The sequence below is a fragment of the Myxine glutinosa genome, chromosome 3 (genome assembly GCF_964187855.1).
Source record: "Myxine glutinosa chromosome 3, kmMyxGlut1.1, whole genome shotgun sequence".
In the NCBI taxonomy this organism is placed as follows: Eukaryota; Metazoa; Chordata; class Myxini; order Myxiniformes; family Myxinidae; genus Myxine; species Myxine glutinosa.
Window position 1 is genome coordinate 107,515,516 of NC_136263.1, and position 15,370 is coordinate 107,530,885.

At 47.4% G+C, this 15,370-nt stretch overlaps 1 protein-coding gene across 2 annotated transcripts in view; it reads right to left on the reverse strand.

Annotated features, from left to right (window-relative positions):
- Positions 1-14,690: 14,690 nt before the first annotated feature.
- The window catches only part of LOC137418360 (centromere protein O), a 65,954-nt gene continuing 65,274 nt past the window's right edge, over positions 14,691-15,370 (reverse strand). For both annotated transcript variants that reach the window (XM_068104418.2, XM_068104417.2), the window contains exon 6: positions 14,691-15,363. In XM_068104418.2, coding sequence (XP_067960519.2) covers positions 15,263-15,363 — 101 coding nt within the window. In that variant the 3' untranslated portion in view covers positions 14,691-15,262. The remainder of the gene's footprint in view (positions 15,364-15,370) is intronic.

The window sequence follows — 15,370 nt, forward strand, 5'->3', positions numbered from 1 at the left end:
GGAAGGGTATGACAACTGAAGACGAGAAGGGATAAAACTGTGCATGAGAGAGAGCAATTTACTTTGGAAGAATTCCCAGGATGAGTTGATGTCAGAGGCAGTAGAGATGGGAGACCAGTCCAGATGATTGATGGCTGCTTGAAGACCGTGCCAGTTGGCCTGAGTGAAATGCCAGACTCGTCGACGCTGAGGAGGCTCTCTGAAAATGGTCAGAGAGATGTCCACTTTAACAAGCACATGATCAGAAGAGCCGATTGGAGCAGAAGAAGAGCAGTAGACATTTTCAGGGAAGTTAGTCATAACCAAGTCCAGAAGAGAAGATTCTCCGTTGACTGAGATCCGGGTTGGGAAATTGACAGATTGTGTCAGTCCCAGTGAGTCACAGAAGTCCTTTGCTGAAGAGCCATGGCTGGTGAGAGAGGTACCCACCCCCAGCCAACTGGCATGGTGACAGTTGAAATCACCACATATGAGGAAGAGAGAGTTGGGATGGGTAGATAGAAGTTGGTCCATATTATCAGACAGCGAGATGGAGATGGAGTCATCACTGATTGGTGGACGGTACAACACGCATATGAACAAAAGGTGGGAGCGAAGGGGAAGCCATAGCCAAAGGTATTCCTGGGGGTGAGGTGGAGAGAGGGCAGTGCAGGGCGAGTGAGGAAGAGAGTTTTTTATAAAGATAGCAACCCCACCTCCAGAACGAGGCTCAGGTCTATCATACTGGAGGAGGGAGTAACCTGGGAGAGATACCAAGGAATCAGAGACATCATGAAGGAGGAAGGTTTCTGTTAAGCAGATCACGTCTGGTTTGTCAGAAGCAACCTGTATGGAGAGATCAGTTAAGTTTGAGCGAAGGCCCCGGATGTTTGAGGTCCATACTGTTAAGGAAGAGGAAGGGGGAGCATCGGATACAGAACAGGTGGGGGGGAGCGGTAGGGCAGGATGTGGAAGAGGAGGAAGAGGTAGGGAGAGCTGTTGCAGGTGTGTCAGAGATTACAGAATAGCTTGGAGAAAGGGAAGAATGGGGCGGACAAAAGGTTTGATGGTGTTTGGGTGAGGCGCAGTGAGGTGTTATTTGAGGAGGGGTAAGAGTGAGGCAGAAGGTTGAGGAAGATGAAGGTGAAAGTTGGAAGGGGGAAGAAGCGGGGAGGACGCTTTGAGGAGGAGGGTGAGAGGGGAGTCTAGGAGGGGAGGAGTGAGGGAGAGTCTCGGAGGGGAGGGGTGTGGGGGGAGTTTAGGAGGGAAGGGGCAGGGGGGGAGATTTGAAAGGGATGGGTGTTTGGGAAGATTTGGGGGGGAGGGGCAAGGGGGAAGATTTGACAGAGATGGGTGATGGGGAAGATTTGGAGGGGAGGGGTGAGATTGGATTTTGAAAAGTGTACGATTTATGGGAAACGAACATTTATTGCAAAATGAGTTTCTTGAGACATTCGAGTCAAAAATGCGTTTGAGGACGCTGAAGGATGGGTGGAGTTCTGGAGAGTTTAGGGAATGAATGAAAGATGCACTGTAAGAGATGGAATTTTTTTTTTGAATGAATAGAATTGGTGAGCAAGTCGAAAGCATCCTTTTATAGAAGAAGTAGAAAAAAGTGTTATAGAATATGACATAATAATAAAGTTCTTCAGGGGACAGATGAAACATGTATTAACAACTTGATCACGTGATCTCGAACAACGTGGTCGAAGAACGAAAGAACAAATAACGAAGAACGAAAGAACAAATAAGAACGTACAAGCGGATAAGAACAGGGAAGGAAAAAAAAATTTTGGTTTTTTTTTGAGATTTTAAAACAAGGGAGTATGGGTGAAAAGACCGTGAAAAACAGAGACCGACAGTAGTTGCAGCGCGATCGAAGAACCGCTGAGACAAAAAAACAAAAGCCTCAAGCCAAGGTCTGAGGACACGGTAGCCTACTACTACTAGCACTACACTAGGCCTCAGAATACACGATACGAAAAAAACCGACGATTCTGTACACAGGTATGAAAAACCAACACCGAGAAACCTATTAAAGTCACCCCAATAGGTACATACACCGAAAGAAAGATAAAGATACGCCAAAAACACAAATGTGAAAGATCACTTAGCTTCGAAAGCGTGAGCACATGAGACAGCTTCGAAAAGACGTGACCTCGCCGTGATATCGCGAGACCTTCCGCTTATATTGCGCGTGGTGCGCTCAAGCCACCAACTCCGATGCCACGCCTACCGGTTTGCTCACCTTGGCGCTGGTTGGCTGGCGAGGGCTCTTTGGTGACAAGGTGGGCCACGCCCCTGATCCTACGGCTCCTCCCCTCCTCTTGGCCTCGTGTGCAATGGAGTCTTGCGGGGAAAATGATGCGAATGAAAACCGCCCAAAGCAGTAGCGGCGAACGCCGTCGTACTGGCGCTTTTAGGAGGCCATGGGGGTGTCGCAAGGGATCCTATCTTATTTGATTTGATGCAACGGAGAGTCAACTATTGGAAACAGGTCCTGACCTGAAACACATAACGATAAAACTACGAAAGGGCCTATGATTTGCTACGTGTTGCAGTGTGGATTAACTAAGGTGCAATTATTTCATTTAACAGCCAATTAAGGGGAAATGTACACAGGGGTTATTTATAAGGGAATTTACTACTAAATTTACATGTGAAGGTTCTATAAACCACAACTATATATATATATATATATATATATATATATATATATATATATATATATATATATATATATATATTGTTACGGACCGCAGATTAAGATGTTAATTGGCCGAGCGGACGGCGCCGCGGCCCGAACCGTTAACAATGACTAGACCCGATTCTGAACGTTGGCCAAAATCGCGCCACAGATATTCAATATGGAAACCTCTAAAGCAACCGAATGTGAAGAGGAAGAAGAAGACGTCCAGAGGAATAACAGGATTTATTATTTACACACACTAAAGCAAAAGGAGCAGTCAAGGTTATATACAGGGAATTGGAAAAAGCAGGTGACACAGTGAAATCGTTAGCTTACCTATTAACAGTCTTAATTAACCCAGAGACAAGACACACAGAACAAACTCACGTACACGAATGGGGAAATTGCAGGTTGGTTTTTGCTGGAGGGAGAAGGTCGAAACACAAGCTGGAAGGCTTGGCAGGGCGCACAGCAAGCCGGTCCTTGTCAGGCTGGGAGCGAGCAGGGCGACGTCGGCACACGTATTTCGTTGCACGCGGCCGGGGCTGGTTGTCGCTGCATGCCTCGGGCTCTTTTGGTCCTCCCCTTCTTTCCAAATCGTCTGACGCGTCTTTCTCTCCGATCTCCTGCCTGCGCGATTGTCGCACGTATTTCTCTCTCTCCTTGCGCGTCTCTGGTGGGGGCGTCGTCGTGCGGGTTATATATGCCACGCCCTTGAACCTTCGCGAACCTACCCGATGTTTCTCTCCACACCCTCTCCAAGTCCAACCCCTTGTTCTTGGTTGGTTGAGTGGGGCCGACTCACTCCTCCCCTCTATGACGAGGTGGGGACACGCCTTTCTTCTCCGAGGTTACCTCGTGCATAATCTATCTATAATTCCAGTAATCTCTGTGTGTATGTGTGTGTGTATGTGTGTGTGTCGTTTGTCTGTGACCGCTGTTTCTCGACAACCACGGGTCCGATATACTTGAAACTTGCCAGGTATATTGCTGGGGACCCGAGGATGTGCCTTTTCACGGTTTGAAATTAATCGGACAAGTGGTTCCCAAGGTATGGTCACCGTACTCGCAAGCCGTTCGCTTTGGCTTTGCGAATGGACCAAACCATTTCATGTAAATAGAGGGGGGGGGGGGGGGAGGGGGTTCTACCGTACTCGCAAGCCGTTCGCTTTGGCTTTGCGAATGGACCAAACCATTTCATGTAAATAGAGGGGGGGGGGGGGGTTCTGTGGTCGTTACTGCCACGTGGTTTCAAAGTTTTTTTCTGTTGTTGTTGTTTGCACGCATGTTTTTTTGCACCCACGTACGGGCACGCCCTAGTGGAGTCAAATGCAGCAAAGTGGACGGCAGATGAAATGCAGCAAAGTGGCTAAACCTGGCACTTGGAAGATGCCATGGGGCGTCGGAGGGATCTGTCTTATTTAATTGATGCAACGTAATGAACTAGTGGGCCACAGAGCCTTATACTAACATGGATTAAGGACATAACTACGAGGGGAATTTAAGATTGGCTACGTGTATGCGATGGATTAACTACGGGCGACTTTTGATCTTTATACTATTGGAGGGTGATATTTACAAGATTTACAGCATACAAAAAGGGGAAAATTTACATCAGATTACCCACACAATTCCCATATCCCCAACACCGCACCCTCCTTTCTTACGGGACGTCCCGGCCCGAAAATTTTACCTTTAATGTGACACGCAGGTGTAATTCCCTCTACAATTAACCTGACCCTGAGTGCGACAATTTTAAAACACAAATAAATATGTCCCGCTAATTGCGTTGCACCCTGCCTAACAGTTTCATACCCACAGCTAACCGAATTGCGGAATGGTGTTCAAACTACACATTTACGGCGGGGGCGCATTATTTACAATGACTACTTTTATTTACAATACGCAACCCAGGACCTGTGATTGTTCTTTTGGGGGGGGGAGACAGTCTGCTCTGCATCGACGCACCATGAAGCACCCAAAATGCACCAAAACACCCTCAAGCACCAATCGGTGCACAGTCATTGCAGTTCAATAATAAAAATAACCAAACAAACCCTTGGTGGTGTCTTGCTCTTCGGCTCCCTCTGCTGGCTATTGCTATCTTCCAGGTGTTGTCATCTTCTTTGCTGGCGGCCTATTTGCACATAAAATAAAATGCACCAAACGTGTCCGTTTTTATTTATTTATGGCCCACAGGGCCGACTAGTGTGGTTCACATGTGGGGCATACGTGCCCTGTGACCAGGGTCCGCCAGCAAGATCTCGGGCTTTCATGGCCGGTTCCAGCAGAGGGGCCATGCCCCAACCCATGGGGTCCATCAGTGGTGCTCAGCCACAGACATGTGGTCCATAAGGTGGTGCATCGATGCAGACAGCTGTGGTTGCGAGAGGTTCGGGCGCCCAATGGCGGACTCTCGCACGCTCCCCTCGGCGCCCAGTGGCGCACAGTCCTCGTGTGGGAGACAAGGGGGGGAAAAGACAGATGAGCGAGGGGTAAGGTCACAAGGGGACACATCAAACAAGGCAATGCAAGGCGAGGTGCGTATGGAGACGGAGCGGAGAAAAGCTCGTCCCTACCGTACGTCACCCCCCCTGTCACCTACTCTACCCTTGCCCTTACCCCATATTTACAACAATCTACACATTTACAAATTCGTCACTACTGTCACGTCTCCCCATATCTCTTCTATACCAAATTCGTCACAACAATCCCTCTAACCAAAATTTGCCATCACCCAATTCATCATCAATCCTCATAAGGAGGAAGAGATGGAACACAGCACAATGTCACACCCACGTCATGATGCGTCTCACAATCCAAAACATTTGCATCATAAAAATAACAAAACAACCTGGCATGGTGTGGAGGTACGTCATCCCAGGTGAGTGGATGTAGATGGTGCGAGGAGATTCCTAATCCTAACTATCCTCTAAATGACATTAACACACTTTACACTACCCGGGGTCTTTCCCTGCCAAACCATTGGCCATCTTACTCTATGCGGTTTTAAGAACCAATTCCCATTGACCAAACTGTGGTGCTTCCTGAATTTGGGGTCTCACTCCCCCGATGCAACTCCCGGTGCCCTTGCACAATTTCCGGGCTGAGTCGTGTAGCTCTCCCAGCAGGTCTACCCACCTGCACACCTCCACCACTGTCGTTGCCCCCGAGCGTACCTGCTCCTCACCTAACCTATCTAACTGGGGAAGGCCCCTCCTGGCTCTGTCACCCCTCGGTGCCCTCTGGCACTGGGCTACCCGGGTCCGTCCTCCGGATCCTCGGGCCCCATCCACAACTCTACCGGCTCCCAGAGCCCACCTGCGCCCTCACCTGGCCGACATCCTAACAGTGGCGGAGTGTCAACGAACTACACACACTAACAGGCTACACGCCCAGCCATTTCCACAACACTAATGCACCCATCCAAGTACCATTCTTCCACACGCACCACAGATGCCAATATCCAACCACAATTTACCTGTACCCTCTACCTAACACTTACACTACCCTCCCCGGGTATTCGTGATGGGGTCCATCCTCCTTTCCCCCATCCACACCTTCGCACCATCCACTCCACTCCACAGTTTCCACCATACTCACTCCACGACCATCCATTCCAATACTCCAGACCATTTATTCCATACACCTGTTCTCCATTCACCTGTAGTTGCACACCTGTGCAATCACACCTGGTGCCACTTGCACCCTCCTTCCTTCCTGGACCATTTGGTCAGCACAACTCACATCACTACCACTCAAACACTGCTCCACACACCTGTCCAGTTGCACACCTGTGCAATCGCACCTTTTAACCATACACACGGCATCATCTAATCTACCTGTTGCCCTGCTAACTCAGTGCTCCCCGTCTTCCCTTTAAACTAAGCACATACCACGTCATTATCATCCAATCTAATCTACCTGCGTCCCCACTACAGGTATCATTGTCACTACCTAATCTTACCGTAACCTAAGGTCATCTTCTCTAGGTCCCTACACACAATATCCTAACCCTCCCGGGCTAGTTTTCACTGCCAAACCCCATAAGTCTATTGCTCCTTTGCCCCCCGCTGTGAGAGATGGCAGAGTTGCCATCCCACCACATCGGGTATCTCTCACGACCAATTTTGCACACCAAATTCCAGCTAATTAAAAATTTGCCAATCACGACCAATCATCACTCTGCTAATCCTTTGCCAATCATCAAATTTTGCTTTTTCAATTTCGGGTCCAAAACACTATCCTCATCACACGTCTACTCACTTGAGCCTCTCGGTGCGCCAATTCATTTCTAAAGCTCGGCTTCGTAAAGCCGAGCAATGAATGCGGGTTGCTTGGTGCCGGCGGCTGGATCAGTCCGGCACTCGGTGCAGGGAAGGAGGTTTACCCGGGCCGAGATCCCACGCACCATCTCGGCACAGAGCCGTCCAATGGCCCGATCTCGCCCTGCCGGAACGCCTCAACCACAAAGGGTTGTCGTGACGACCCTTCCTACCGGGCCGCCCGCTCCGCTTAGTGGAGCACGGACGCAGCCGTTCAAAGCGCGGCCCGGCGTGGATCCCGCACGGCGGTTCTTTCGAAACCGCCGCGGTCACAATCCCCGCGGCACGCAAAGCTGCCCGGCACGCACCGAGGGCCCAATTCGTCTATACGTCGCTCTAACCGCTAACCCGGTTAGCGTCGATGCTCCATTCGCATGCTTACACCCCGCAGCCCGTTCCTTGCTCATACATCCAGCCGTTCCCATGCTCCTAGTCATTGCACCTTTTCTTACACACCCAGGTACACTCATTCCACTCACAGACTTGGTCACACACCTGACCACCGCACACCTTTGCACAAACTCATCGTTCACACACCTCACCAACACACCTCTTCGCACCCCCTCCTCGGTCACCTCCTCTGTGACAACCACAGGTGTGCTCTCACTTGCACACCCAACCACGTGCCTCACGACCAACTCCAGCGTGCATTCCCATACGCGCTCTACCATTCCAGGTGTGCATCCTTCCATTCCAGGTGTACATCCTCTCTCACCTGCCACAACCAACTCACGCTCCGTGTCACTCTCACTACTCTCACCTCCACACTCGGTCGCGCACTCACCCTTACTCTCGCCAGCGCACTCTTTCCTCATGCACCCGTCCGTTACACACACCTTTCTCGCGCATCCTCTGGCGCACACTCTCCCGTTACACCCTCCGTAACACTCACCACAGGTGTGCACTCTCTCGTTACATCCTCTGTAACACTCCCCACTACGCGCTTCCATGTGCCCCCTCGCACACGCGCTACGACCAACTCACTCCTCGGCGCGCACTTTTTCCTCACACACCCCATAGTCGGACATTCTCGCACACCTCCTCCTTCGCACACCGTACCTGTCACACACTTCACCAACGGCCTCTCACGAACACCCGGATCCAAACCAACCCCCAAGCCGACTGACTCTCCTCTCACACCATATACATTGCCGATTATATTGCCACTCACCTTGGCACCTCGTCTCCGTTCCTCCTCTGCCATCTGCCAACTTTTTATTTGGTCAGCAAGTACATCATTATGATTTGAGCACAGACCTTGTACATAATCCATCACCTCCTCCTTTATCTCCTTTTTTGTTTCCCCCCATCTCTTCTTAATTTCACTCACCCCCTCTTACACCTCCTCTAACGCCACCTTAACCGTTTCTATGTGCGTCCTCACCTCCCGGTCTTTCGTCTCCATTTCCCCGTCACCTCGTCCAACCTTTTCGTCATCCCTTCATGTACCATCCGACATTCCTTCTTTGTCGCTATCAATTCGTTCTTGATGTCTTTTTGTGTCGCTTTTAACCCCCCGATTATTGCAGTGTTCTTTTCCACCTGGTCCACGAGTTCCTTTTGTCCCACTGTCAGCTGTTCTACTCCCCTCGTCAGACCCTCTATGCCCCCCTGTAACCTAGCCGTATTATTCCTCCCCTCCTTCTCCATACGCTTCTCACCTTGCTTTACCTCCTCGCATACCCCCGAGACCTCCTCGCTTACACCTCATCTGATCTCTCCCATTTCTCCCAACTCTTTGGTAGATGCCACCCTCATCTGTTCCAATTCATTTCTCTGAGCATCCAATTTAGCGTCTAACCCAATTTTCACCTCCTCTATCTGGTTCCCCATCCGTTTGATTTCCCGGGCGGATTGCTCCCCTATTTCCCGCAATTTGCCTTCCATCTTATCTTCTAGCCCCGTTAACCCATTCTTTACCTCTTTTATCCCGTTGTCTAACCCTTCAAATTTATTGTCCAACCCCTTAAATTTATTTCCCATATTGTTTAACCCGTCTCTTAATTGCTCACTAGTACCCCTCGCTTCGTCCCTCATTGCTCCCAATTGCTCACTAGTACCCCTCGCTTCGTCCCTCATTGCTCCCAATTGCTCACTAGTCCTTTCCATCATTTGTCCCATTTCTCTGCTTTCCGCCCTTGATTTATCCATCTTTTCATCTATTTCCTTACTTTGCACCACGAAGCATGCCCTGATTTGCGCCATAAAGAGGTCCAATTTCCCCAGTGCCGCGGACTCAGCTGCCGCAGCGCCGCTATTTTGTGCCTCTGCAACCACGGGTGCGGCTAAATTTGGTGCCGCTACACACACGTGCGCGAGGGCGCCATTTTGCGCGCCTGACACCTCCTCAACCACCTCCTCATTTATCGCCTCCTTTTCTTCCCTCTGATCCTGGGTTACCCCTAACCCCTCTTCTAGTTCCCCCACCGGCATCCCGCCGCCTTGACTAGCCATGGCACGATTCAATTTGGGATGTTATAACAAAATTTCGGCCGCTCCAAATTTTGACCAAATTTTTTTTTAATGTTATAAAAAATTTGGTTCGGGTCTCGAATCTCACTCCCAGACACCAATTGTTATGGACCGCGGATAAGATGTTAATTTGCCGAGCGGATGGCGCCGCGGCCCGAACCGTTAATGACTAGACCCGATTCTGAACGTTGGCCAAAATCACGCCACAGATATTCAATATGGAAACCTCTAAAGCGACCGAATGTGAAGAGGAAGAAGAAGACGTACAGAGGAATAACAGGATTTATTATTTACACACACTAAAGCAAAAGGAGCAGTCAAGGTTATATACAGGGAAATGGAAAAAGCAGGTGACACAGTGAAATCGTTAGCTTACCTATTAACAGTCTTAATTAACCCAGGGACAAGACACACAGAACAAACTCATGTACACGAATGGGGAAATTGCAGGTTGGTTTTTGCTGGAGGGAGGTCGAAACGCAAGCTGGAAGGCTTGGCAGGGCGCACAGCAAGCTGGTCCTTGTCAGGCGGGGAGCGAGCAGGGCGATGTCGGCACACGTATTTCGTTGCACGCGGCCGGGGCTGGTTGTCGCTGCACGCCTCGAGCTCTTTTGGTCCTCCCCTTCTTTCCAAATCGTCCGACGCGTCTTTCTCTCCGATCTCCTGCCTGCGCGATCGTCGCACGTATTTCTCTCTCCTTGCGCGTCTCTGGTGGGGGCGTCGTCATGCAGGTTATATGTGCCACGCCCTTGAACCTTCGCGAACCTACTCGATGTTTCTCTCCACACCCTCTCCAAGTCCAATCCCTTGTTCTTGGTTGGTTGAGTGGGGCTGACTCACTCCTCCCCTCTATGACGAGGTGGGGACACGCCTTTCTTCTCCGAGGTTACCTCGTGCATAATGGAGTCAAATGCAGCAAAGTGGACGGCAGATGAAATGCAGCAAAGTGGCTAAACCTGGCACTTGGAAGATGCCATGGGGCGTCGGAGGGACCTGTCTTATTTAATTGATGCAACGTAATGAACTAGTGGGCCACAGAGCCTTATACCAACATGGATTAAGGACATAACTACGAGGGGAATTTAAGATTGGCTACGTGTATGCGATGGATTAACTACGGGCGACTTTTGATCTTTATACTATTGGAGGGTGATATTTACAAGATTTACAGCATACAAAAAGGGGAAAATTTACATCAGATTACCCACACAATTCCCATATCCCCAACAATATATATATATATATATATATATATATATATACACACACAGACTTGGCATTTAATATGGAATATTTTTTTTGTGTGGGTGAACTTACTTTTCAAGATGACTTAGAACCAAAAGTTCATTGGAGTTATGTTGAAATTATTCTAGATTTTGTTAATGTGACCTTTAAAAGAAACAAAAACCACATTTGACATTTTGAAGCAAATAAATTGATCCTTGAAAGTGATGTAAACTGATATTGAACTCTATTCAAGGACAGTACTGTGTTAAACTTCTGTACGTTTTCCAGAAGTATCTCTTTATTTTGCACATTAGCCAAACTTTTTTTAAACAAAAACAAAAGTTAAATTACGACTGGGATTACAGACAGTAAAATTACAGTTCAGTACTTCTTGTAACCCCCACGAGCATTCAGGAGAGCATGTACACGTTGAGGCATGCTGTTCACGAGATTTGCCGAGGTTTGGACAGGAATCGCTTGCCATGCAGTGACAATAGCCTGCTGCAATTCACGCAGAGGCAGGCTGCTGGTCCAAGTTGTCGATTTGACGTGTTAATTCAGCCCACAAGTTCTCCATCGGATTCATATCCAGGGACATGGCAGGCCACTCCATATGCTCTACACCACGGTCAGCAAGAAAGTGTTGGATCATGCGAGCACGATGAGGCTGTGCATTGTCATCTTGGAAGACAAAGTTTCCTCGAAAGGCTGCACGAGCAAATGGAAGCAAAGCTTCTTCCAGAATGGCCCTGTACGTGAACTGGTTCAGGTTTCCATTCAGAACAACCAGGTCAGTTTTGCCCCCTGCATGTAAAGCAGCCCAAACGGTCACCCCACCACCTCCAGCTTGGACTATTGGCACTATACAATCTTCGTTGTAGGCTTCATGCACTTGTCTGCACACTCGGACATGGCCATCTTGACGATAGACCAGAAATCTAGACTCGTCACTGAAGATCACGTGATGCCAGTGTCCTGGCTGCCATTGGCAGTGCTCTCTGGCCCACTGCAATCAGCGCCTGCGGTGTTTTCTGGTCAGGCGTGGCTTTCGAAGGGGACGCCTGGCACGATAGCCTGCTTGAACCGGCGTTAGTTGACTCGCCTTCTGGATACAGGCACATTTGTCAGTTGCTGCCACTCAGCCCTTGATTAGCTGACTTGGTACAGCCATTGCGGACTAACCGGTGCAGCTGGCGATCATCCCTCCTTGTGGTTCTGCGGGGACGTCCTGGCCTCGGTATTGGAGTAGGGACACCCCTCTGAGCATTTCGTTTCAGGATCTTTCACACCTGACCTTGAGTGATGCCATACTGCTGAGCAATAGCACGCTGTTTCATGCCGGAATTTCGTAAAGCCACCACTCCATGACAAACAGCATTGTCGATTTGACGGATCATCTCCAGAGGAAGCGGCAATAACTTTTGTCGACGTGCAGCAGTTTTCCACTAATACAGTACGCAACAACCCTTATATACCCGATTGTGAAGCCAATCATCAAATGTACCTGTCTGTACATTTTGTCATGCCACCTGTGATATAATCCTGTTATTGACTTCTTGATGCGACAGACAATCAGTGACATGGTTCTTTTAACAAAGAAATCACCGAAGTGGAAAAGAAACTCACCAGATTGATATACTGAGTTCAGAAAGTAAACCCAAGTCAAGAAAAAATATATATTCCATATTAAATGCCAAGTCTGTATATATATAAATATATATATAAATTTGTGCAGTGTGTGTTGTCTTTTCACTGAACTACTCCCTCAAACTTGTGAAATCATACCAAATTTCCAGTGCTCACCTACTTCTGCATTTATGTCCAAAGGGTTTTTTATTGTTTAAAAAAAAAAAATGTGATTTTTGCAAAAAAAAAATCAACTTAACCCGCTGGAGGATATTTATTTATTTGGCATGGGGGAGGTGTACTTTGAACGTATCTGTACTTGTTTTAAATAGTTTGTTCTTGCAGACTTGGTATCTTGTTTTTTTTTGGAGGCCTAGGTTGAGATGCTAATGGCTCTCCTCTCCATCCATTAAATGCTTGCCAAGGATCTTGTTTGGAGCATTTACCCATTAATTTTGTCAATCCATTGCTGTTACTGGGACACCCATTACAACTTCGGAGATTTCCTTAACACTAGAAACGTCGCCAGAATGTTCGTTGGTGTAGTTTAATTGGGTGTCCCACGAACAGCAGCGGTTTGACAAAAAGAACGTGCATTGGAACACATAGGCCTTTTTTTTTGTATACAACATCGAGACTCATCTAAGAGCTAACATTATAAATCACAAAAAAAAAAAGCCTTCAAGATTCACTTGTCTCAATATTCCATAAATTATACATTTATCTCAATCCAACCGCAGTGAGCGTGTGGCTCAAGAGCGTCAATGCCCTCCTTACATTCCATCCTCGGGCCCGTGATTTGTCTGACATTCTGGTCTCGACAAATTTGATGTAACAATTTTACCATGAACACTTTGCATGAAGATCATTTGGACAAACATTACAATCTTTCCCTTTCAGCATGCAGCCTATGGCTTTAAAATACCGTGGAAGGTCGGCAGAAGGTCGATGCTGCAGCTGCCACCAAGAGCAGCGCCAACAGAAGCAAATATTGAGATCCCATTGTCCGGCTTCTGTCGCACATGGAAATCGGGTCACGAGACCGATCGGGCCCTCTGATCACGATTTGAAGTAACATTTGAAACAAAATAATGAGCATTCACATTTGTCCAATAGACAGTCATTTTACCTCGATTCACAATATAAACCAATTTATGACTGTCCACATTCAAACCCAGGCTAGACAGCTTAAAGGTGAATACCTCCACCAGGCTATCCTGTCAGCCATTAGTAATTGATTAATTTATCAGATGCCAAAATATGCTGTGGATATTAATTCCATTTTAAACCAGAAACTCCATATTCAACTGATCACGAATCCATGTAGAACATCAATGCTTATTTATTACTTGGTTGTTACAAGTTATCCATTTCCACATGTGCCACTCAAAAGATCCTGTCAAATGTTACCATCAGTGGAAAACAATTCAAATCCATGATCATGTTACGAAAAAGGAATGCAGGCTAAAAAGTAGTTCTACTCCCCATCAAAGCTCCATCTCGACTCTTTCTAAATATTGTGGATATGCCTCTCACCTATGGAGAAGTTAATGCAGGAGGGTGAAACAACAATAGCGAATATACACAAGGGAACCCAGACACTGAAAGACACTCGGCCTATCATGCGGGTGCCATCTGCACAAACCCGATAACTATGGTACGCAACACTACACCTGTACCTTTTTTATTTTTCCTAATCTTTGTCTGCCTACCATTCTTGCCAATATCCGTGTACCACCACACCTCACCTCTGCCCATTCCTTCTCAGTACTTGTCCAAATCCAGTTTAAATCTATCAAACAGAATGTAATATGAAAGGTTTCAGCATTACACCTACATACATATATATATATATATATATTTTTTTTTAAACACAAACCTAATTATACACAACTAACTGGTCCTTGTGACCGCGTTTTCCATTCAGATTATTTCTTCGCCAAATCAACATGCAGTTCCATTACCTCTCCTGATATTCCACCTTTGTAGCCAAGTGATATCATACCTATCAAACGCATAAAACGGTATGACACTAAGCAAAAGGCATCGGGCTTACCTTGATCATCCGTGTGCAGGTTAATGGTATTAGTACACCGATTTTGTTTCGTTATATAGACGGACCAAGCAAAAAAGCCGTTTGGTCAACAACATTTGTAGGAACCATGTGTAAATGCCCCTTGTGCAGGTGCCACATCCGCAGGGATTTGGATTGCATTATTTCACGGGAACACTGTTTGGCTCGAGCCCGGCCAAACGCTGACATGCGACACAGAAATGTTATTCAAATCAATGCACACGACATCCCCACAACAATGAAGAGGGCTGATCAAACACATCATCGTATATGTGGAGCTCAAACCAAGTTGGAAGAATGACACTATTAGTTGGTCTGCTTTATTGTACAGGATTTACAGATAAAAATATTGCTTAAGCATTTAATATAAACAAAAACACAATTGTCACAAAAAACAATTGCAGGTAATATAAAGTGGATGCTGCAGACAATGTTCCTGCTACACAATCCCCATGTCACACAACACCTGGTTCCTGTTCCGAGGGCTGGCACGAACTTAGTTTACACAAGGTCGATAATGCAGAGAGCTTAGTTTAGCACATGGAAACAAAGACAGCAGGGACTATAACCATGGAACGTGAGGGACATCACACCATCACGTTCGCAAACAGACTCGAGCACTTCCGAGAAATAAATCCACTCTCGTCACATCTCGGAGTCGTCGTTCAATAAAATGCCCAAGAGAATGAGTATCCACTGCCTGAGCTACAAACATGTGATGCAAGCAGGAAGATGGGACGGGAGAACGCCAATGCACCAACATTTGTTATAACAGAACTCTGACGAAAACTAACTTTTGGGTACAAAGTGTTAGGATGAATCTTCATGGTATCACTTGTAAAAGTAATGCCATTTCATCTTTGGGTTCATTCAGGCCAGGCAAAGGTGACGTAAAGCTTCAGGCAATGGCTTGGAAAGTAAGCTCTGTTGCACCTTCTTAACTTCTCGGTTGTAATCACCATCACGTCCTCCTGGACA